Source organism: Ctenopharyngodon idella, chromosome 18, assembly GCF_019924925.1.
Source record: "Ctenopharyngodon idella isolate HZGC_01 chromosome 18, HZGC01, whole genome shotgun sequence".
In the NCBI taxonomy this organism is placed as follows: Eukaryota; Metazoa; Chordata; class Actinopteri; order Cypriniformes; family Xenocyprididae; genus Ctenopharyngodon; species Ctenopharyngodon idella.
Genome location: NC_067237.1, coordinates 22,159,222 through 22,182,815, shown reverse-complemented (window position 1 = coordinate 22,182,815; position 23,594 = coordinate 22,159,222). Strand labels below are relative to the sequence as shown.

General features: G+C 39.0%; 2 protein-coding genes across 3 annotated transcripts in view; one reads left to right on the top strand and one right to left on the bottom strand.

The window, feature by feature from the left end:
• The first annotated feature begins 43 nt into the window (after positions 1-43).
• On the top strand, positions 44-7,967 carry pgpep1l (pyroglutamyl-peptidase I like). The gene is made up of 5 exons (XM_051871470.1): positions 44-425; positions 628-680; positions 1,023-1,139; positions 1,355-1,581; positions 3,257-7,967. Exons 1-5 carry the CDS (start codon positions 392-394, stop codon positions 3,456-3,458), a joined length of 633 nt encoding a protein of 210 aa, XP_051727430.1. The 5' UTR covers positions 44-391; the 3' UTR covers positions 3,459-7,967.
• Positions 3,549-23,594, bottom strand: part of igf1ra (insulin-like growth factor 1a receptor) — a 113,493-nt gene continuing 93,447 nt past the window's right edge. The window contains exons 11-21 of one of the 2 annotated variants that reach the window (XM_051871460.1): positions 19,343-19,620; positions 18,978-19,120; positions 18,721-18,886; positions 18,462-18,564; positions 18,299-18,369; positions 17,677-17,906; positions 16,954-17,061; positions 16,487-16,646; positions 16,235-16,364; positions 13,709-13,843; positions 3,549-9,801 (exon numbers count right to left, since the gene is read on the bottom strand). In XM_051871460.1, coding sequence (XP_051727420.1) covers positions 9,300-9,801; positions 13,709-13,843; positions 16,235-16,364; positions 16,487-16,646; positions 16,954-17,061; positions 17,677-17,906; positions 18,299-18,369; positions 18,462-18,564; positions 18,721-18,886; positions 18,978-19,120; positions 19,343-19,620 — 2,026 coding nt within the window. In that variant the 3' untranslated portion in view covers positions 3,549-9,299. Of the gene's footprint in view, positions 9,802-13,708; positions 13,844-16,234; positions 16,365-16,486; positions 16,650-16,953; positions 17,062-17,676; positions 17,907-18,298; positions 18,370-18,461; positions 18,565-18,720; positions 18,887-18,977; positions 19,121-19,342; positions 19,621-23,594 lie in introns of both variants that reach the window. The other variant, XM_051871459.1, reaches the window with a different exon arrangement.

The window sequence follows — 23,594 nt, the reverse complement described above, 5'->3', positions numbered from 1 at the left end:
CAAGTATGCGCGAGACAGTTGAATATTAATTAGCTTATGTGACTCTGACTGGACGCTCGCGTAAGGTTACTTAACAACGTCACTCCGCTTTAATTAATATTCATGACTTAGTCCTTCGCCATGGTAGGTTGTACAAATTCTGTCCCGTTCAGTGAGATGTTTGAAGGAGTGCGTCTTTAGCTCTATGATGGGATATGAGATGGCTCTCCCATGTGGAGAAAAATGGACAATGCACTGCCTCACAGCCTCATTTGCGTGAAGAGTCACTTTCGGTTATAGGCCTATACAAGACATTTATATAGCCTATTACTGTTGCACAGCATCGTTACTTTCGTCCTCAGTTACGAGAAAGGTGGTAAACAGTGTTTTAATTTAATAAAACCTCATCTCGATGGACACTGCTAGTGAAATTGTAGTTGTAACAGGTAGGTGGTTTATTTTGGGTCGGCAATCTGACGTATTCAGCACTTATTTCGTCGAGCGAAAGTTGCGTCGCAGTTAAAATGGTGTCGCTGTGTAACGTTAAATATACTAAAGAACGTGTTATTGGTGTTGCCCAATTAGTTAGCTCTGTTACTTTTATGTATGTCAAATGCCGTATATTTATTTATTTTTCTAATTTACTAGGTTTTGCCCCTTTCCGACAATATGTAGTGAATCCAAGTTGGGAGGCAGCTAAGGTAGGCCTACTAGTAAAACATTGCAATTTTTTTACCCTTTTATATAACTAATTATAATTAAATTGGAGCAATCTGGCCAAATTAAAGGAATAATTAATCCAAAAATGAACATTTTACTCACCTTCATGTCGTTGGAACCCCGTATTTGTCATTTTCTTCCATGAAGAACATAATTTTTTACTATACCTTAATGGTGCTTTTGTATTTTTTTTGTTTTTTTGTAGCTTACCATTTAATAAACAGCCAATTTTCAGGTTCCTTTAGGAATACACATGCTGTTAAGTCGTTACAAATTCTCGTCAGTAAGATGGACACTATGGGCACACTTTGCTATTTGAACAGGGATTGAAGATGGCAGGACTTGGATTGGGCATAGATGTCCATATTATGGAGATTCCTGTCAGTTATGCAAAATCACAACAAGTCCTTGATCATATCTGGCAAACAATGACTCCAAAGGTAACAAACAAATATTTATACGTAAACTAGGTGTTGATGAAACACTTTATAACAGAGAAGAGATTACGAGATGCTTTATTAAAAAAAAAATAAAAAAAAATCTAGAGGGTATAAAGGAGAAGTTTACATCATTTGAGATGATGTGTCTTAAAACTAAAACATTTTACTTTTGATACAAAATAATGATAGAGACATTTTCTCCCTGTGATGGGCAGGTTGTTATCCATTTGGGCATAGCCCCAGGAGCCAAAGGCATTACACTGGAGCAAACAGGCAAGAACCACTACTACAAAGACAGAGATGTGAGTGGTCTTTGCCCTGTTCATCATTGCTGTATTGAGGGAGGACCAGAACGACTGGACTCTATCATAGACATGAGGTCCCTTAGCAAGCATTTAAAAAATATGGGACTTGATGTCATCTACTCCAGAGATGCTGGGAGGTAATAGACAAGTAAAGTAGCATTTTGATTAATGGATAAAACTTGAAAATATCTTATATATATATATATATATATATATATATATATATATATACATACAGTGGGTACGGAAAGTATTCAGACCCCCTTAAATTTTTCACTCTTTGTTATATTGCAGCTATTTGCTAAAATCATTTAAGTTCATTTTTTTCCCTCATTAATGTACACACAGCACCCCATATTGACAGAAAAACACAGAATTGTTGACATTTTTGCAGATTTATTAAAAAAGAAAAACTGAAATATCACATGGTCCTAAGTATTCAGACCCTTTGCTCAGTATTTAGTAGAAGCACCCTTTTGATCTAATACAGCCATGAGTCCTTTTGGGAAAGATGCAACAAGTTTTTCACACCTGGATTTGGGGATCCTCTGCCATTCCTCCTTGCAGATCCTCTCCAGTTCTGTCAGGTTGGATGGTAAACGTTGGTGGACAGCCATTTTTAGGTCTCTCCAGAGATGCTCAGTTGGGTTTAAGTCAGGGCTCTGGTCGTCCCAAACGTCTTCCATTTAAGGATTATGCAGCAGAAATTTTTTGTAACCTTGGCCAGATCTGTGCCTTGCCACAATTCTGTCTCTGAGCTCTTCAGGCAGTTCCTTTGACCTCATGATTCTCATTTGCTCTGACATGCACTGTGAGCTGTAAGGTCTTATATAGACAGGTGTGTGGCTTTCCTAATCAAGTCCAATCAGTATAATCAAACACATCTCAAGGATGATCAGAAGAAATGGACAGCACCTGAGTTAAATATATGAGTGTCACAGCAAAGGGTCTGAATACTTAGGACCATGTGATATTTCAGTTTTTCTTTTTTAATACATCTGCAAAAATGTCAACAATTCTGTGTTTTTCTGTCAATATGGGGTGCTGTGTGTACAGTAATGAGGAAAAAAAATGAACTTAATGATATTAGCAAATGGCTGCAATATAACAAAGAGTGAAAAATTTAAGGGGGTCTGAATACTTTCTGTACCCACTGTATATATATATATTATCTGTATAAGTTATCTGTAAAAATATGTTGATTCAAAGGGATACTCCACCCAAAAGTGAAAATTCTTTTATTTACTCACTCTCATGCTGTCCCAGATATAAATGTGACTTTCTTTCTGCAGATGAACACCCAAAGATTTTTCACTTCAGATGACACCGATTCAACTGGGGTCGTATGGCTTAACGTCATGTTTGCTTTATGTGGTTTTTCAAGTGTCAACTTCGGAAGTCCCGTACACTTCCATTATATGGACTTTTCCAAAAATCTGTATTCTCATCACTTTATAATATTAAGGTAGAACCAATGTAGTACCAATGTAGTCACATGAACTGTTTTAAATATGTCTTTAGTACCTTTATGGATCTATGCAGGCCTCGCTGAGCCATCGGATTTAATAAAAAATATCTTAATTTGTGTTCCGAAGATGAACGAAGGTCTTACGGGTGTAGAACAACATGAGGGTTAGTAATTAATGACAGAATTTTTATTTTTGGTTGAACTAACCCTTTAAGGTCCTATAAAATTGTTGGTACTGCAAATTCAACAAAGTTTATTTTCCTCTTCATTTGTGAATTTTCTCATAACATTGTTTTAATGATAAAATGGCATATGATTACTAACATCAAGTTAACAACCTGCAGGTACCTGTGTGATTTTGTATACTACTATTCACTGCACCATGGGCAGGGAAGGGCTGTGCTGATCCATGTGCCAGCCTCAGGCAGCCTGGCAAGCCCAGAGAGACTGGTACCACAACTCCAGACCATCATCCACACTCTGTTACGCCAGCTGGGCAGCTCTGAACACACAACCTCAGAGTACGTGCACACAGCACACAGGTAGAAAACACTGAAGAAAATGTCCTCTATAAAACATAATCCTATCATGTAGATCACATAGTGGAAATTTAATAAGTGACACTTGACACAAGTCTTCAGACTCATTCATTTTTTAATTCAAAATTTAAGAAAAAAAGAAAATACATGAAAATTCTTCAGATATACATTAAGCCAATGGCATGTAAAAAGTCTACCATCTCAACTGGAGGTGAGGAGAAAACTGAAAAACAGGAGGCCTTAGATACATAACTTACAAGAAGACGAGTACCAGCCAAGCCGTTTCACCGTTTCTACCAATCAATGCAATGACACAGAGATTTTTTTTTCATTTTTCTCCTTTTTTTTTTCATTTTTCTTTTCTTTTTTTTTGTGTGAAAGGAAAATAAAGTGTTATTAAACTCTTCAGTACAGTAGTTCAAGGCCCCTTTTGAAATTTGTCGGAATGCCAAGCAGAAACAACAGTGCCTGGGAAATGATGTCTGTAAAACCTCAAGCTCATTATTGCAATTAAAATGCATACATGCATCTTTTCTAAACCTGAGGTTTTGCATTATGAAGAAATATAATAAAATAATAGTTCTCATGATAGTTGAGGAAAAAAATCAGTCAGTCTACCTTCAGGTTTGCAGAAAACTTTCATTGCAACATAAGCTATTACTACTGTAAACTTGTCTCTTTTTATTTTAAATTCTAGTCATGTTCTCTCTCTCTCTCTGTGTCATGACTACCCGTAATCTACTGGACATCGCTGTCCTATTTGTGTATGTGTGTTTCTGTAGAACTGTAACCTACTGGTAACTAAGGAACCTTGGCAGCATTCAATGAAAACTGACATTCACTTTGCAACAGGCCAATGCTTTTGTCCATATTCATTACAGAAAGAAAAAAAAAGAAGCAGAAATAAATAGTGATATCTATTATTTTCCCATTATAAACACATCAAAATCTTAATCACTACATCTACATGTGATACACTCCCACCCATATACATACGCAACAATACAAGCACAAGGGCTTTTACAGAATGGTTATTTCGATCGTCTTGTACCACACAGAATATTCTTTTCTAACAATGTGCCTCTTCCTCAGGTCTCTTCCTACAAGAGCCAACCCCTGGAGTTCAAAAGATCCAAAATACTAAAGTCAAAGAATATTTTAAGTGCCATGAAACAGAACAGCCAGGGGTTGTAAGACCATGACTTTCTCTGAATCCTCTTTGCAATTTAATCGTCTGACCCATCTGTTTTTAACGGTTGTTTGGAGAGAGAAAGCATGTTGCTTAGATCCACCACCCACCCAATGCTATTGGCAAGACTATTTGTAGTCTCTGTAAAGCAGCATGTTGTCAGCAGCAGTAGAAAAGAGAGGCAAAACTACAGCCCTTTCTCCCACTAGAGAATAATGTCGATGAATACGGTGACAATTGGCCCTTTATATATTGTACTCGCTATGTGGAGTGCATCTGACCAAACAAATCAGTTGGAATGTTTTTTCCAGGTAGGTTTATGAGAAGGGGAAAAAAATCCACTGGTTTGTTGTGAGAAAGTGTTGTATGCATTCAATCATTAGATGCTTTGGCCAAAAGGTATTAGAGTAGACTGCAGGAAAAGAGAAGGAAGATTCACTTAATGAACCAGGTATAGTTATCAGTGTGTATTAAAGTCATCCTCAGTTATAGGCTATTGACAGATGTAGGAGACTGACATTGTTGTGCAAAAGCACAGTGTGTCTAAGAAGGTCATGCTGGGAAACAGGAAGTCCAGGGCCATGATCTCCATTGATGCTGCAAATGAGTTTTTACTAAAAATAAGATCCTTTAAACGAATGGAAACTTAAACATCGTGTACAGTTTTCAATGACAGCATCGTATTCAAATCATGTTTTTTGTTGGCTTATCTGTTCTACATCCAATCCTGTACAGCTCAGCTGCACTTTTTGAAATATTCTAATGTAAAAAGTATGAATAATACTTCATGTGACTTTTTTTTTGTCCTGCTGCAACCTTTTTGTAACCAAAACCATAAATGGAGTCTTGCTCTCATTGCTCAATATGAGGATATTTTTTTTGCTAGCATATACATGGCTAGATGGGAGATTTTTTTTTTTTTAAAACACATTCATTGCTTAAAGGGTTAGTTCACCCAAAAATGAAAATAATGTCATTTATTACTCACCCTCATGTCATTCCACACCCATAAGACCTTCGTTCATCTTCGGAACACAAATTAAGATATTTTTGATAAAATCCGATGGCTCAGTGAGGCCTGCATTGACAGCAAGATAATTAACACTTTCAATGCCCAGAAAGCTAGTAAAGATGTATTTAAAACAGTTCATGTGACTACAGTGGTTCAACCTTAATGTTATGAAGCGACGAGAATACTTTTTTTCAACATTATCTAGTGATGGGCGATTTCAAAACACTGCTTCATGAGGCTTCGAAGCTTTACGAATCTTTTGTTTCAAATCAGTGGTTCAGAGCGTCTGTCAAACTGCCAAAGTCACGTGATTTCAGTAAACAAGGCTTCGTTACGTCATAAGTGTTTTGAAACGTTTCGAAATTTCAGTGGTTCATGTGACTTTGGTAGTTTGATACACGCTCCGAACCACTGATTCGAAACAAAAGATTCATAAAGCTTCGAAGCTTCATGAAGCAGTGTTTTGAAATCGTCCATCACTAGATATTGTTGAATAAAGTCTTTATTTTGTTTTTTTGGTGCACAAAATGTATTCTCGTCGCTTCATAACATTAAGGTTGAACCACTGTAGTCACATGAACTGTTTTAAATACGTCTTTAGTAGTTTTCTGGGCATTGGAAAGTGTTAAATCTTGCTGTCAATGGAGGCCTCACTGAGCCATCGGATTTTATCAAAAATATCTTAATTTGTATTCCAAAGATGAATGAAGGTCTTACGGGTGTGGAACAACATGAGGGTGAGTAATAAATGAGAATTTTCATTTTTGGGTGAACTAACCCTTTAAGATATGCTCTCCTAAACCTTTATGAACAGCAGTTTTTATTGAAGAATATTAAATGCAAAAGAAAAACACTGATAGCTGAGAGCAAATAACTTTTATAAGTTTTATCTCTAAGGTCCGTCATGATGAAACCATCTGGTGAATTAGGTATTTTAACACGATTATTGCAGTATTGCAGTGTGATCAAAAGCAGTGTGATTTTTGCATTGCCAGGCATGTGATAAGGGATGCAACAGACACGCCATTAGGAATCCCATAGGCATTTTAGCTCACACCATGACTTCCTCTCTCTCCATTCCTGGCAGCTTGTACTTTGTGGTGCTTAAAAAGTTTTTTTTTTCTTTCTTTTTTAAATCAAGAGACATGACAGAGGATGATAAGGTGTCCTCTACAGAAAAAAGCGAGATGTATTTTATCATTTCATATACTTACACATTTAAAAATAAAAGAGAATGAGGTAGATAGATGCTGAAGGAAATGAAAAAAGAAAGTCCCCCAGTCATGACATCATGGAAAATGCATCTAGAATCAGACTTTATACTAAATCATAAGGGCATTTGTACAGTGATTTCAACTGGTATCACACACACAAAAAAAAGGAAATTAAATAAATACCCCTTCCAAGGGGGAAAATAACCTTCTAAGACAGGATAAATAAGTCCTGGGTAACGTTCCCAAATACACATGGAGAAATTCTTCAAAACTAAACTTTTTTTTTTTTTAAAGCCAACTAGCCATGGAAACCTAATGTTTTATTTAGCAATCTTTGAAGAAACCGATCACTTTTCTGAACTTGAACCGATTCTTATTTGGTTACAGATGGCATATTTCATCAGGAAGTTTAGTGCTCATTGCTTGGATTTATAAAATTGAGGTGATTACAGAGATTATGAATGCATCTTGTTTGGAGGTGATACAGGCTGGTTGGCATATGGAGAGAAATTAAGACAACCCAATTAGCCCTGTTAGTTGCTATTCAATTACATGAATGGGTTACAAAAACAGTCTATAAGGGTAAATAAATGTAAATGAAAAATTCCATGACAATGCCTGGCAGGAGGCATGAGCACGGACACTGACATACTGTACGGTTTACTACACTGTAAGGAGAGGCCAGCAACTAAAAAAGCTGAGGAATCATCTGATGAGAACATGATGTCTGGAGAACAAAACTGTAACATTAACCTGAGATTGAGCTGCACCTCATGAGTAGGTGCAGTGGTAGACAACTGTATCAAGGGTGCCTAAAGTTCACATGCAGAGCTAAAGAGTTTGTTGTAATTAATAATAATAATAATAATAATAATATAGAGAAATGTTAAACACAAGGCAATGGACATGTGGCAATGCAGACAACCTCTTAGGGAGAAAAAATAAAAATAAATTGCTATTCTCTTTTTTTGTATTTTTTCTCTTTTTTTTGCAAGAAGAGTATAAAGCATAAGAAAATGGACTGTAGTGGAGATATCATAAAATATTAAACCTGAAGGATTTATATATATATATATATATATATATATATATATATATATATATATATAACACCCACAAAAGAAAAAAAAAATAGCAGCTTCTTTCTGTACAGACAAAGAGGTGAACATCAGAACTGTAAAAAAGTTATCAAAAGTGACTCAAACCAATGATTTGTGTGTAAATGATCTTGTGGTCTAACATAGAACTGTAAGACCCTTCTCAGAATCATATGATTTGTACAGAGAGACTAATGACTAGTCTAAAAAAATACCTGCTGTGTACAATGCCTCACTTATCTCACAAAACAGATGTCGAAACAGATGAAGCCCCTGTATTCAGTTTGCTTCATAACCGAGCTGATCCCTTATAATTCATATACGCCTCTCCGCGGCGCATCTCTTCACCTTCACGATTAGTGCCGTGCTCTTTCCTTTTGACTTGAGACATCACTTTCACAGAGGCTCAGCTCACAGATGGAGTGTGCAGCAGGAACTGCCATGCAATAGTCAGAGATCAGATCCATATAAAAAGGGGAAAGGGGAAGGATTTACAAACTCAAGCTGATTGTAAAAGATGAGGTCCAGAAATCCCCCATCAAAGACAGTATGAGAGCTTAGTCCCTCGATTGCGCTACTTCAAAGTGCAACCTTGAAAAATCGGCTGTGGATGGGGGGTGATGTAATGATAAATAACATTTTTTTTTTTTTTTTTAAAGAAAAAAAGAAATTTGATTTGGCAAAAATTTGGCAGTTTCAAAATAGCCCACCTCACTCTCTAACAAACACCCTTGATTAAGTAGAAGGGTGGATTCAACCAGTAAGATGACCGATCACTGATTGAGAACAATTGATCGCAGCTGAGAAAGTCTTGCGCCATCGTGAAAGAGAAATGTGTGACAGTTTTAGAGGAAGAAATGTACTTGCGCTGAAGAGGGAAATGTGTATTTTTGTATAGAAACACATTGGTATGCACCCTGAAAGCGTTCACAGGCTGGGCTTGCTGGCTAATATGCTTGTCTCTCCTGTTTCACAATGAACTGGCAGGTTTTCTTCCTTTAGAAAACATTAAAACAGTTTTTTTTTTCACACAAGTGAAAGCTAGGGCTCTCTAGTGTGGTGGTTTGCGCTGAAAACTTAAATATTGCAAGAGCTTTTGTAGGCTTTTTCTGTTACCAATCGCCCGAAACATCCTCAATCATTCGAAATCATTTGAACAAAATGATCCACTGACTTTCAGGAAGGACACCGTCCATCTGGTTGCCAACTCCACGGTCACCCCTGGGTTTTGACTTCTTGAGAATTAAAGAAAAAACACATATGACCATGTAGACAAAGGGGCGAGGGAAATGTGGGTACCCTGTGTGAGGAGTAGAGGGAAACTGAGCAGTCATGATCAGCAGGCCGATGATTGAGGCAGTGGCAGCACTCGCTCGTTCTTCCTCCCCCCGTTCATGTGTGCGTAGGGCTGCGTCTCATCGAACGCCGGCCCCAGCAGCACCACTGGCCCGTTTGCTGCTACCTGTCCTGAGTGCATGTCTAAGGCCAGGCCTGGAGAGGCTGAGGAGGAAGGCGGTGAGGTGGAGGGGGTTAGGGCGGACCCCATTGGTGTCCCAGGCCCCTGAGCTGGGGAGAGCGGTTGTGGACTCTGGGTCTGAGCTCCTGTGCTCCCCTGAGAGGAGGGGGCCAATGTGGAAGCAGGATCCAGTGGAACGTTCTCCATGTTCTCCACCTCCATGTCCAGTTCCTCGGTGTCGGGGGGCTTGTTCTCCTCACTGTAGAAAAAGCTAACCTCCCGGAAGGGCGGCTCCAGTTCCTCTTTTATGCTGTTGATGATCTCCAGAAAAGAAGGTCGCATTTTAGGGTTGTACTGCCAGCACATCCGCATCAGTTCAAACCTGTGGACCAGATACACATATGGTGTTATACTTTGAATTTAAAAGATACTTGATCAGAAGTCACATGAACTATTAGTAAATAGTAAAAGTTGCCTACCCTAAGTATTTAAATTACTGTATTGGATGTGATGCAATAAACTGACTGTGAACTGCAAAATAATGTACACTAAAAACAAATGATTCACAAAACAAGTTATTCTTATGAGCCAGTTCATTTTAGTGAAACAAAAACATACAGCACATCCACTGTAGTCAGATTCAAGAACAAATGACTCTTTTGAGCCAGTTCATTTTAGTGAATCAAAAACATACAGTACAGCACAACCACTCTAGTCACATTCATGAACAAATTAAAAAAAATAATTACAATAAATCTGAAATAAAATATAATTATATGGCAACTAACTAAAATAAATAGGTGTAAGTTGAAGTACTAAAACTGAAATAAAAATGTTACATTAAAAAAGTTAAATAGAAATATTAAAAAAAAAACAAATGACAACAGCAAATAACAAAATTACTAAAACAAAATAAAACTGAAAATATAAAAATAAAGGCTAATTCAAAATATGAATAATTAATATAATAGTATACAAATAATACTAAAATAACACTACCTATATAATTTACAGAATTAGCAGAGAGATTTTCAGCAAAATGGACATTATAACTGAAATATAGCAACACTTCAGCATTGTGGTTGTGATGGAGGCAATGTACAAATCTCATATTCATACACAAATCTCATACTTGTGTACTGAAGTGCAAACAAGCAATATAATGGCTATGAAATCCCATAAACCCAGGTGTTTCACACTAAAAATCTCCACCCATCAACAGGTGGCAGTGTTCACTAAAGCTAGAACACACAGGAGTGTTGCGGAGCAGACAACTTCTAGAACATTTTGTGGTCGTACACATTGAGAAGTGCACTACGCCAGCACTACTATCATGAACACTCCACAGACCTATTTTACAGCTTTAACAGCTGAGGATGCATGAGAAGCAAAAAAACAAACAAAACTAAACTGAATAATAAAACCTATGATCATAACAGTTTGGTGTGGTACTATCCCAACACATCTTGGTAAAACAAACAAACAAGCTAAGAATAGTTTCAGCACTCGCTGGCCCACTGAAATACATTTTAAGTGACCTCCAGCCGCAAGTTCAGAGCAGAACTGGGTGCCTTCGCCCAAGGACATTCCACAGTATCAGGTCAAATACTGCACTGGAAGTTTCTCTGCTGGGCATTAGGAACTGACGGAAAATTAAACTTTTCTGTGGTTTCAACTTCTGAGACATTCCCTCAAAACAACGACAAGTTTTTTTGGACTGGGCTTCGCAAGTATCCTCCCTTTTCGCCGTTTGTTGGATCACAAATTCACAGCAGAAGCCATCTGTCATTACTCACTGAAGTGATTTCAAACCCAATCACAAAATGTGATAAATCCTGCCCACTGTCTGCACTCACTATCTCGCTTCCAAAACCCATTGAGCTACCTTCCTGTCTACTGCCTCTCTCTATGGGCGGATGCCTTCTAAGGCAGCATACTAACTGAAATGAAAGCTCACAAGTTAATGATTTGAAGCACTTTACAAAGCCAGCAACTCTACAAATAGCGCTCGGCATGAGAGACTCTACTCAAAATTAATTTCAAAAGAGTTTAATGTTAGTAAGTTTCTATGGCAAGTTATTCTACTAGTCATAAAATAAACAGCACTCACAAATCTAAAAACTATTTTCACTACTTAAAGTGTTAAATGACATACATTCATAATGACATATCTGTTGATGACATATCTATTGTCCACCATTTTGTTTTGTTTTTTTCACTGAGCTTGACACAGTGCATTCTGGGATTGCCCTCTCTTTGAAGGATACATGTAATGACGCCTTAATTAAATTGATCAAACGTGACAGTAAATACATTCACGTTTCAAAAGATTTCTATATCAAATAAATTTTATTCTTTTGAACTTTCTGCTTATCAAAGAATCCTGAAAAAATAAATCCCAGTTTCCACCTTTTCATCACTGATAATAAGAAATGTTTCTTAAGCACTAAATTAGCATTATTACATTGTAATAATGTTTCACAATATTAGCATTTTACTGTATTTTTTATCAAATAAATGCAGCCTTATTGAGCATAGATGACTTTCAAAAACCTTTTTAAGAATCTTACAGACCCTTAAACTTTGTTGTGTCACGAGCATGACTATGATGCCTTAAAGGGTTAGTTCACCCAAAAATGAAAATAATGTCATTTATTACTCACCCTCGTGTCGTTCCACACCCGTAAGACCTTTGTTCATCTTCAGAACACAAATTAAGGTATTTTTGTTGAAATCCGATGGCGCAGTGAGGCCTGCATAGCCAGCAACGACATTTCCTCTCTCAAGATCCATTAATGTACTAAAAACATATTTAAATCAGTTCATGTGAGTACAGTGGTTCAATAAGCTTCGGAGCGTTATGAATCAGCGTGTCGAATCATGATTCGGATCGTGCGTCAAACCGCCAAACTGCTGAAATCACATGACTTTGGCGCTCTGAATCATGATTCGACACACTGATTCATAATGCTCCGAAGCTTCATGAAGCAGTGTTTTGAAATCAGCCATCACTATATAAGTCGTTCTTTTTGTTTTTTTGGTGCACCAAAAATATTCTCGTCACTTTATAATATAAATATTGAACCACTGTACTCACATGAACTGATTTAAATATGTTTTTAGTACATTAATGGATCTTGAGAGAGGAAATGTCATTGCTCCCTATGCAGGCCTCACGGAGCCATCGGATTTCAACAAAAATATCTCAATTTGCGTTCCGAAGATTGACGAAGGTCTTACGGGTGTGGAACGACATGAGGGTGAGTAATGACAGAAATTTCATTTTTGGGTGAACTAACCCTTTAATATGCTGTCTAGGTAGGCAGCTCACTAGGTTTTGGAACAGAGCTACTGACTGTTATTAAGGACAATGATGAAATATAAAACCTAAAAGCCTTTTTTTCAAAATCAGCAAGAAAAATCTTATGTATCCATGATAGGATTACTGATGTACTACTAAAAAAAAGAGCAAAAATGCTCAAAAAACATCATTGTTAAACAGTTTTGGGATAAAAATATCCAAGTATTGAGCTCAACATGATAAGGAACGAAACCCTGCTTTGTAAAACAAGTGTTCAAGAGATCTACACGCTATTTCTGAATCCCTGCCCTTGTATTTCAGCCAAGTAATGCTTATATTCTCATGATATCAAAGAAATGAGAGCGACATCCCGACTTCATGATGTTTAGCTGAGAGTAATGATGAGATACAGATGACAAAGTTCCAACGTTTTTATAGCGCAGCACAGCATGTTCAATCCTCCTCTCGTGCAATCAGGACATCTCGTCGTAGCTGCCATGGAAACCGGGGGTTTGTGTTTCCATAACAGTTGAGACAAGAAAGAGAGACTGAGGGAGAAAGGGGTCAAGAGAAATGGACGGATATGCCTCACTACTAACATCAGCCCAGAAAAGGAGAATGGCAGACCAGATCTGTGACGCAGACAGACACGCGCCGAGGTGAAGATAAGTGCGAGAAGCTCTTAATAAAAAGTAGAGCAGCACGGGTCACCGTTACGGTCACCCCCTGGGAACTGCACATTCTCCCTTCTATGGACGGAAGCTCTCTGACAACATGATGTCACCGGTCTCCTTTTAACCCGTGACGCAAATGGCACCACTCAGGCTTTCGCCTGGCCTGACGTTAGCAGCAGCATCTGGTGACATACTATCGACATTTTAGCGTGATATTGCATCCCTAAATAGAAAAGAGCCGGTTAGAGGACAAAGGGTTAATGGTGTAAAGCAGAGTGCCAAGTTTAGGAGCAAAGTGCAGTTGGTGGACTCACAGCATGTCGGGACAGTTGTCCGGTTTGTCCAGCAGTCCTCCCTCCATGACGAAGCGCAGTACCTGCTCGTTGGACATGCCCTGGTAGGGCTGCTCGGCTAAAGTGGCAATCTCCCATAAAACCACTCCGAATGACCTGAAGAAAGAGAAACTGGTTAAAATAACTGCAGGAGCAACACAAAGGCACTAAATCATGCTAAATGTCACAAAACCCATTTGTCCAATTACGTCAGCAACCGTAAGCATCAAGTAACTCAATCCAGTTAGACGAGGACGGAGAGGAATGGAATGAGGCCATTTAAGGTCAAGAGATGCATGAAGAGCCGCTTTGAGACAATTGCAGTCCTGCGGAGCCTAAAAGCAGCACTAGTCTGCGGCGTGTCACTGAAAGGCTGCGGACGCATCTATGTCCTTATTTTTTTTCTAGCATGGAACAACAAAATGCTCATTTTCAAAACAACGCAAGAGTCGCAAACACCGCATGAGCCGCTGACCTGAACTTTTCTCTTTTAGTGTGGTGTTTTTGTTATCCCTGTGTTCCTCATTAATGAAAATGAGTCCATATATTAGCCGGCGGCCGGTGAGAAAGTGCAGCAGCGGACCAGAAAGTCGGCAAACCCCAAATAAAAACCACACAAAGAGCACACTGTTGCCAGTCGTTATTCATTAGTTCTCAGAGGACAAATTTTCTACACTGGCCAGGGATCTGAGACAAAGCTCAACACTCTTTAAAACAGGACTATTACAACAGTGACTTGCATCTAATTGGCTGCAACATCTGCGTGTTGAAAGACAAAACCGCATTAGAGCGGGACTTTTTCAGGGGGAAGGAAACAAATAAAGACACCTAACGGCGAGGTTTATGGGAGTACGAGATGGGAGCTCGCAGTGGCTCTTTTCATCTCGGGGACTTCAAAAGCGGCAGATACGGACGGAGGGACAGGGAGGCGGGTCTGCGCTGGCACACCAACCCCATCATTACCAAACATCTGGAGGAGGTTAGGAGCACACGGAGTGACAGAGCTGTGGGACGCTGGAGATTGGGAAAGTGCAGAATCAGAGAAGTCGGTCTATGGCACCGTGACTCTGTTCTACTGAACCGCTGCTGCTGGGACTAAGGCTGTGGAGAGACAGTCTGTCTGAGACAAAGAGACAATGTGTTTGGGCACGTTTCGCTTGGCTGGGACTGGAAGAATGTCTGGAAGTGATGCATATTCTCCCTTGACACAGAACATCAGTGGAAAAAAACATTAAAGGGTTTTCACCTCTTATAGGCCTATGAGGCTTCCTGTCGTGTTAAGAAAAATAAAGAGACCGTTTCAATGCTTTCTGGACAGTTGGGTGCCTGTGGTGGAGAGGGGCTACTGTGTCCCAGATGGAACAGCACGCTGCTCAGATGGAAAAATCCCAGTGTTTCATCAGTCAAATTTTGGACACACATAAATTAATTAAACTTTTTTTGGATAAAAGCTTATACCTAAATACTTTATTTTTATAGGCAAATATATTTTATTTGCATATTAATTTCATTTAATGAGCAATTACCCTCGCACATCTGAGGCTTTATCCCTTTTTGGTATGAATGTTTTATCATTATGCATTAAGTCACTGACTGTGATTGATAATTGATGGTTCTTTGCAGTGATTGGTCATGAGTTGAGTTGATTTTATATATGTTATATATATATTATATATATATTTATTATATTATATATATATTTTGTGCTTTGAATAGTTTATCTGGATATGCCTGATGAAGGTCATGGACCGAAACATTGTGAACTTGCGATAAATAAAAATCTTTTGTAAAAACTTTTGTAAGCTCTGATAGTGAGCGTGACTTTCTTTTGATTTTCATATTAATTTCTTAAAATCTATTAACTAATACATTCTTTTTTCCAATAGACCAGGGATTTTGTTTTTGTTGTTGTAAGAATTTTGCGTAGAGTTACAGTTCAAAAGTTTTTTTTTGTTTGTTTGATAGTAAAGACATTTATATTATTACAAATGATTCCAAATAAATGATTTCTGAGAATTCAATTTCAACAAAATTATTAAGCAGCACAACTGTTTTCAACATGGATAATAAATAAGAAGAAATGCTTCTCAAGCACCAAATCATGTAGACTGATTTTGAAAGGATCATGTGATACTGAAGACTGGAGTAATGGCTGCTGAAAATTCAGCTTTGACATCACAAGAATAAATTACATTGTATAATATATATATTAAAACAGAAAACAGTTGTTTTAAATTGTAATAATACTTCACACTATTAATGTTTATACTGTATATTCAATCAAACAAATGCAGCCTTTGTGAGCATAAGAGGCTTCTTTCAAAACATTAAAAAATCTTACAGACTATAAACATTTGAATGGTAATGTATGTCCAAATGTTTGACTGGTAGTGTACATGCAAGCGCAGATCAATTCACACACATACATATGCAGAGAAGAGTCTTGCATTTGTGTGTATGTGTGTGTGTGTGTGAAGAGAAGTGTCAGAGAGGACTGGCAGCTCATACCAGACATCAGAATTTGTTGTGAACACTCCATCTTTCAAAGACTCTGGGGACATCCAGCGGACCGGCAGCAGCCCTTTGCCTCCTTTGCGATAGTAATCGGTCTCGTAGATATCCCTTGTCATGCCAAAGTCTGAACACAAAAAGAGAGCAAACATGAGCTGGAAGAAGTGTTTAAGTGCTGTGAAAGCCCAGTTACACCTGTCAATCAAATCTTGTTTCAAATATATTCCTTATATAAACACTGAGACTTACCTCCGATTTTAACTGTGAAGTCCTCAGCAACCATGCAGTTCCTGGCAGCCAGGTCTCGATGGACAAACTTGTTGGCATTGAGGTATGCCATCCCGTCCGCTATCTCTCCAGCCATCTGAATCATCTTCTTCAGCGGAGGCAAAGACTGGCTGCTAGAGCCCTGCTACATGATGGAAAATAAGAGGACAAATGCTGCATTCAACACTTCTGTTCCTCTCTTTCACTACTGCAACCCCTTTGTGAAGAGCTGACTAACATATTGAGTAGCTTTGAAAAACTGTGAACATTAACTAAAAGGGGGCATAAGATGCTCACCATAGATCCGAGAACAACAAACATAAAGATAATATATGTAATGAACTAAAAGTGTATTCTAATAAGCTAAAAAGCAGTATAGAGATCAATTATGGGATAAAAATCAGAGCATTTGTGGGGAGGGTGGTTTGTGCAGACGGAGATTTCCGTACCTCTTTCGAACGGAGAGAACGCAAGTAGCTCTTCAGATCGCCCCGTGTCATCAGCTCCATTATAACTAGAGTGGGCTGGCCTTGTGAAACCACACCCAGAAGTCGCACCTAAACCAAACAGGGTACAAAAAAAAGAAAGAACTGAAATAACATTGTGGCACTATGAAAAACTGTCTGAGCAACCTGTTTGAGAATCATTATTATTTTTGCCATTTGTTTGGTGGCACAGAAATTATACCCTTAAAGGGTTAGTTCACCCAAAAATGAAAATTCTGTCATTAATTAGAATACTTTTTGTGCGCCAAAAACAAAAAACAAAATAACGACTTTATTTGAAATCGCCCATCACTAGATATTGTTGAATACAGTTATTTTGTTTTTTTTTGGCACACAAAACATCTTCTCGTCGCTTCATAACATTAAGGTTGAACCACTGTACTCACATGAACTGTTTTAAATATGTTTTTAGTAGCTTTCTGGGCATTGAAAAAGGAAATTATCTTGCTGGCAATGCAGGCCTCACTTGAGCCATCGGATTTTATCAAAAATATCTTAATTTGTGTTCCGAAGATGAACAAAGGTCTTACGGGTGTGGAACGTCATGAGGGTGAGTAATAAATGACAAATTTTTCATTTTTGGGTGAACTAAACCTTTAAATTAAATAAAAAAATAGTTTAGAGTTTCAAAGCAACAGCTTGATGAGATTGTGCCCTCTTTCTTACCACATGGTGACAGTTGAACTCCTTCATAACGGAAGCTTCGTTCAAGAACTCGATGCGTTCACGCATACTGGCGGATTCGTTTACAGTCTTGATGGCCACTCTGGTCTCAGGTTCGTCTTTGACGACGCCCTTTGCGATGCCCTCGTACACCATACCAAAGGAGCCTTGGCCCAGCTCACGGCACATGGTGATTTTCTCCCGAGCCACTTCCCATTCATCTGGTACATACACTAAGATTGCAGAAATAGAGTCAGCACATTTGAACAGGCGGTGCAGTCTAACATACATGACAATAGCAATAAAAAAAAAAAAACAATCATGCAGTATATTTGGCCTAACCCAGAAGATGAGGCAAAAGTTTCATGATGATTTTATAATTAGGCAATTAATTAAAGCTGTGACAAATAATTCAAATAATTGTGGATTGCTAGGATATAAAAATATATTTTGAATGTTTTTTTCTTCTAGTTTTAAACAAATCTCACTATATTTTGTTACAATTATGATCAAAACAGGAAATAAACTATTATTGTGATAATGTTATTTTATTTTTAATGGAAAACAACAAAAATACTGATTAAAAATACTTAATGACGACCTGGTCTCTGAACATAATACTCACTTTCAAAAGGGCTGAAATATTCAGGGTTTACAGAAGCATAGAGCACACCGTTTCCTAACCGGTCACTATTCCTGAAAGGAAACATACATGAAAACAATGGAAAAACAGTACTGGACACTGAAAGTCAAAATAAAGTCTATTTTTGAATAGATGGGGCATCAACCTCTTTTTGGTGACAAAGATGACAACGGTGATCACTGCAGTGAGCAACAATAGCACTATAATAGGGATTATGATGGCCAGATAGAAGGCATTATCATCATTTCCTGTAAGAGAGAAGGACATTCATACAGAATTAAAAACTTTAAAACATTACAGAAACAGGTCTCTCTACATTTCCATTAAAGAAGCTATTTCAAAGTTATCATACCTCTTCTAAAATACCTCTATAAAATAATAGCTTTCATATATGCGTTCCTTACTTTTAAGGGGTGGCACATAGAAGGACACCGGTTCAGTCCAAGACCCATTCCCAGCCAGAGAAGTGGCTCTGACCCGGGCGGAATAATTTCCTGGGGCCAAATTGCTAAGTTGAGCTCCGCGCAGCACTCTGTACTGCTGCCGTGACACACACTCATGCTTCTCTTGCTGAAAAACACACACATACACAGTCGGTTTGTGGCCTTGGCTGCAGTTTTAACTATTTCTTAATGGTGTATGAGTCAGTTGTCACACTAACCTCAGTTCCCAGACGATATTTGATCTCATACATGAGGATCAGTCCATTAGGGTGATGAGGTTCAGGCCACCGCAGCAGCACTGTTCCTTCTGCTTTCTCATCCCTCTCCTGAGTTACAGTGCCGGGAATATCATCCGCTTTGTCTGGGGAAGAACAGAATTGTGCTCAAGGCCAGTGCTCTCTTACAGTAATTCAATAAGATTTCAATTGCATTTCAGTTTTAATTGCTGTTAACATGAACAGGATAACTAATAAAAAAAAAAATCATGCTGTAGGCACAGTGGAGAATTACTGGAATTTTAATATTTGGCTGGCCTGGATATGCAGTCATATGTGCACAAGTTTGGTTTGTTGGTTTTACTGACCTGCTGGTTTGGTTCTAGAGAACACAAAAGCTGCAGCACTGCAACGGTGGACTTTGTAGTTACAAGCGTGGATGTCGATGCGGTACACAGTGAAGGGCTGCAGGTTGGAAATCTCCATGAACTCTGTATGGACTTTGCCTTCGGAGAAAGGATACTCTTTCTCCAGCAGCTCTGGGTCAGTGATGTTGCTCTCCAGTCCTGTGATGTTCCTGCTTGCACCTTGGAGGAGTGTGCCATTGGCCACTCCGAACAGGTCTCGACGCTTCCTGTCTGGAGGTCTGAGACATGGAATAAAAGTGTTAAAGAGGAAGAGAGGAGAGGAATAAATAGGAGAAATGAAATATAATAAGGAAAGGTAAATGACAGGAAACAGAAAAAAGGAAAGAGGAAAAGGAAAGAAAATGGGAAAAAAAGAAATGATCATAAGGACAGGAAAGAGGAAAGGTAAGTAGTACATGACAGTGAGAAAGAAAGGAAGCAGAAAAAGGAAAAGAGGAAAAGAGAAGAGAGTAGTAAATGAGAGCAGGATAGGAAAAGAAAGATTAAATGAAAGGAAATGGAAAAAAGGTACGAAAGAAAAAAGGAACTTGGAAAAGAGGAAGCACAAAAAGGAAAGAACAAAAAGAAAGGAAGTAAAAAAAAATGACAGTAAAAGGGGTAAAAAAAAGGGAAGGAAGGTGAAAAAGTAAAGAGGAAAAGGAAATGAAGTAGGAAATGACAGTAAGAAATAATATAAAGATATAGTGCAGTCAGCCTGTGTCAGCAGAGTCTCCACTGGTTTAAAAGCATAAAAGCCAATTACTGCACACAATTACTCTACAACACACACCACTTCCTTTAACGCGAAAGCCTAATTCTCTAATGTCCTACTAACAGGTCTCTTAGTAACACTGAGGATACTTGCATTACTCTACAACCTACAGAGCTCCTTTTTGTCTTCTTGATCTTATCCATCATTTATCATCCTGAGTAATGAGATCTTTTAAATTATTATGACTGCTATGTATCCAGCTGGGCTGGGACGGATCCCTCAAGGAAATTTGGTAGTTTTAAAATGAAATGAGAGCCGGTATCCAAGAACTGTTAACTCTCTCGCTTCTACCCTGACCCTTTCCTCTCATTCTGATGTCTACATATAAAACCGTGAAGCATTGATATGTGCTATCATTGGTTACTATAAAATATATACTTGCAAATGAAGCAATAAACATACAACAAACATTTCTGCAGATGAGAAAATGAAATGGGAAGGCATATTTGGAACAAACATCGAACATCCATAATAATGATATGACCGACTCCGCCTCTGACGGTAGAGACAGTGCATGAGGCGATAAGCAAACTAAGGCACTGGCTACAGGTCAACCCTGCCACTAAGGACATGCAGTCAGCAGCAACCACAAGAGCTTACCAGACGCCAACGGACCCACTGCCACTTCACATATATGACTAGGGCAGGGCAGCCTTACCTAGAGCCACTTTTAGAAGACACGTAACGATTTGCTCGCTCGGGATCTCTGTAAAGATTCAATAGTCAGACCAAACAATACGATCCACCACAGATCAGAAAGACAGGATGGTTTGAGGTGGACGTGAGGGAAACCTCAGTGTTCCAAACAAATACAAGAGAGGAATGTGATAAAGTGTGAGACACAAAGACTGACAGACAATGAGTGGAGACAAACAGCTTTTCTCAAAAACATTTTGGGAATTGTAACTAGTTATACAGTAGACTGATGTACTGAACACGACAACCAATAACTGCGGCTGCTTGGCTTCTTCAACTGATTCTTCAATTGAACAGGCAGGGACAAACTTGGGTCTGCTATACAAAACATCCAGTTGCATGTGCAAAAAAATAAGTGTTTTGCTCCATAGGTGCAACCGCAGTTGTTTTTCCAGACTGACATAGCGAGCGACACAGGCAGAAAGGCTTATGTTTGAGTGTCCTATTCAACAGTCTTCAAGAAGCAAATTTACAAGCAATTACAAACTTTAACCACTGATGATTATGAAAGTTTAAACATTAATATAAGCCTTATTCTGCCAGCTCAAATTAATCAACTGAGGAATGACAGTAATGAGAGAAAATCTTTGTGTGTGTTTGCTTTTGTATATGTGTGTGAGTGGAAACTTTTAATAAAAGCCAACAGAGAACGCTGTAGGGAGGAACAATCAAATCAACTCTAACCACATTCCATGTCACTTCCAGTGAATAGCGTTCCATGATTTATGATTACGGATTTTGGAAGCAATTGGACACTATTTAATTCTCACTAACTAGGGATTCAGATCACTCTTGAGGGTGTTTACTGTAGAAGGTAAATCACATTGTCACTTAAGTTGAGCATCACATCAACACCTTGATAGCAGACTACAACTCATCAAGTGCAAAGAAAAGCCTGCTGAGTTTGAAGTACATGTATAAAATATGTAAGCTTTAAGATCAGATTTGCACATGAACAGGATCTGCCTCTTGCCTATGGCCATAACTGCTGATTTTAACCTAATTGCTTTTGGCACAGACTGCTGACTAGGAAAAGGTCAGACTTGCAGCAAGAACGAAACAGACATGTACACGCACAGGGTCCTGAGGGAAGATTTTACACCAGCAAACCTCAGACACTAGGCGTAACAGCAACACTGACAGCAGCACACCCAGTCTTTCCTTTTCCCAGGCAGAAAGGCTTACGTGTCAGTCACCTATTGATGCATAGGCAACACCTCACATCCCCTAGTCTTTGCTGAAGCGCAGGGCTCAAGAATGACATGGACATTCTTTACAGGGCCGATCAGCTGAGTAGGAGTTTGCAAAAGGGAGATAACACATCTACACCTCCTCTCAAAAGGATTTTCCTTTGAAATTCATTAACATTCCACATAAGTTTGCTGTACATTTCCTGGGAGCCGGACACTCCAAAGCAAACAAAGAACAAGCCTGTGGAAGGAGGGTGAGTGAGCAGGCGAGAAGAAAAAAGGGAGACCACTATTGAATGGAAAAACATATCCGCTTCATTCAAATGTGATGAGCATCTCCTGTTTTTCTCAGACTCTACCGGTTTCGGAGGCCTCTTTCCTAAAGTCTTGATGTCGATAATGAGGTGTGCTCAATAGGGATGGACAGTGACAAATCTGTCTCCCTAACTTCAAAAGCAAACAGAGCGAGGGGGTTCAAAACAGACACCCTGGGGCCGCTGGGGTCAAGATGGAAATAAAAAGTCATCAGTGATGGAGAAAATGATGCCTCATGAGCATCCTGTTACTGAGGGAAAGCATATTTACATTTAGAAAGTCTGTTTTCCATCGATTAGAGACGGGTTGACGGTGCATCACGCTGTCCCTGAGTGAACCGCAAACCATTACCTTGATGAAAAAAGGGCTCCAAAAGCAGAAGTTTGGGGAAACTAAGTGGTAGAAGATGTTTGGCGACATCGATTTGTGCATCAATACTCGTGACTCAAAACCCCGGCCCACCCCAAAACACACACACACACACTTGCAACCAAATAAACAACCCACAAAAAAACATGATTGCAGATGTCCTGAACGAACCCTCAAAGCATGTGCATCTGAGTAAACCTGAACAAGTTCCTGTGTGCCGCCCGCATGAGACAAGAAAACATCCGATGCCATAAGCAAGGTAAACAGATAACACAATGCAGACGTCACTCCTTGTTTCGGCAAACAAAAGCCTAACATGGAGTGAGCCTTTAGCCAGCGGCTGCTTTCCAGTCTCATTAATCCAGTCTGCGTCTGTTTGTGCATCCCAAATTACAGCCTGCTGTAGTCTTAATATGCAACCGCCACCGTCGTCCCAGCAACAAACAATGTGGCCGCACAGGCCTGGAGTTCTCAGAGCCGTACCTTTCCCCCCCCTCACCATCTGATTCCGCTCCACTCTCCACTGCTGGCACCTACTCCTTTCCAAAACCTCATGTTCTGATCTTGTCAGCCCCATGTCGAAATAATTAGGCCTCAGTCCGGGCCTCCAAAATTCTGGTTTTGATTCTATGAAATCAAGCCGCCTCAAGACTATGAGCTCAGACCCGCTTTGATAATCGCTCTCCAGGAAGACTGAAAAAATTAAGGGCTTCAGACCACTGTTGTAAACTGTGGCAGAAAGTGCTGGGAGTAACCCAGCCTCTGTTCCTACCGAGGGTTCACCTAACCTTTGCAGTACGCTAGAGCAGTAGTTTTCCATCAGGACCCAGATTTCACATTGGACTCTACAATGCGAGTAAAACACTTGTAT

Excerpts from the sequence above, each read along its gene's own strand:
- pgpep1l (XM_051871470.1), top strand. The coding sequence starts at position 392 with ATGGACACTGCTAGTGAAATTGTAGTTGTAACAG. Across the intron at positions 426-627 it reads TGAAATTGTAGTTGTAACAG|GTTTTGCCCCTTTCCGACAA; the intron begins GTAGGTGGTTTA and ends CTAATTTACTAG. Across the intron at positions 1,140-1,354 it reads GGCAAACAATGACTCCAAAG|GTTGTTATCCATTTGGGCAT; the intron begins GTAACAAACAAA and ends TGTGATGGGCAG.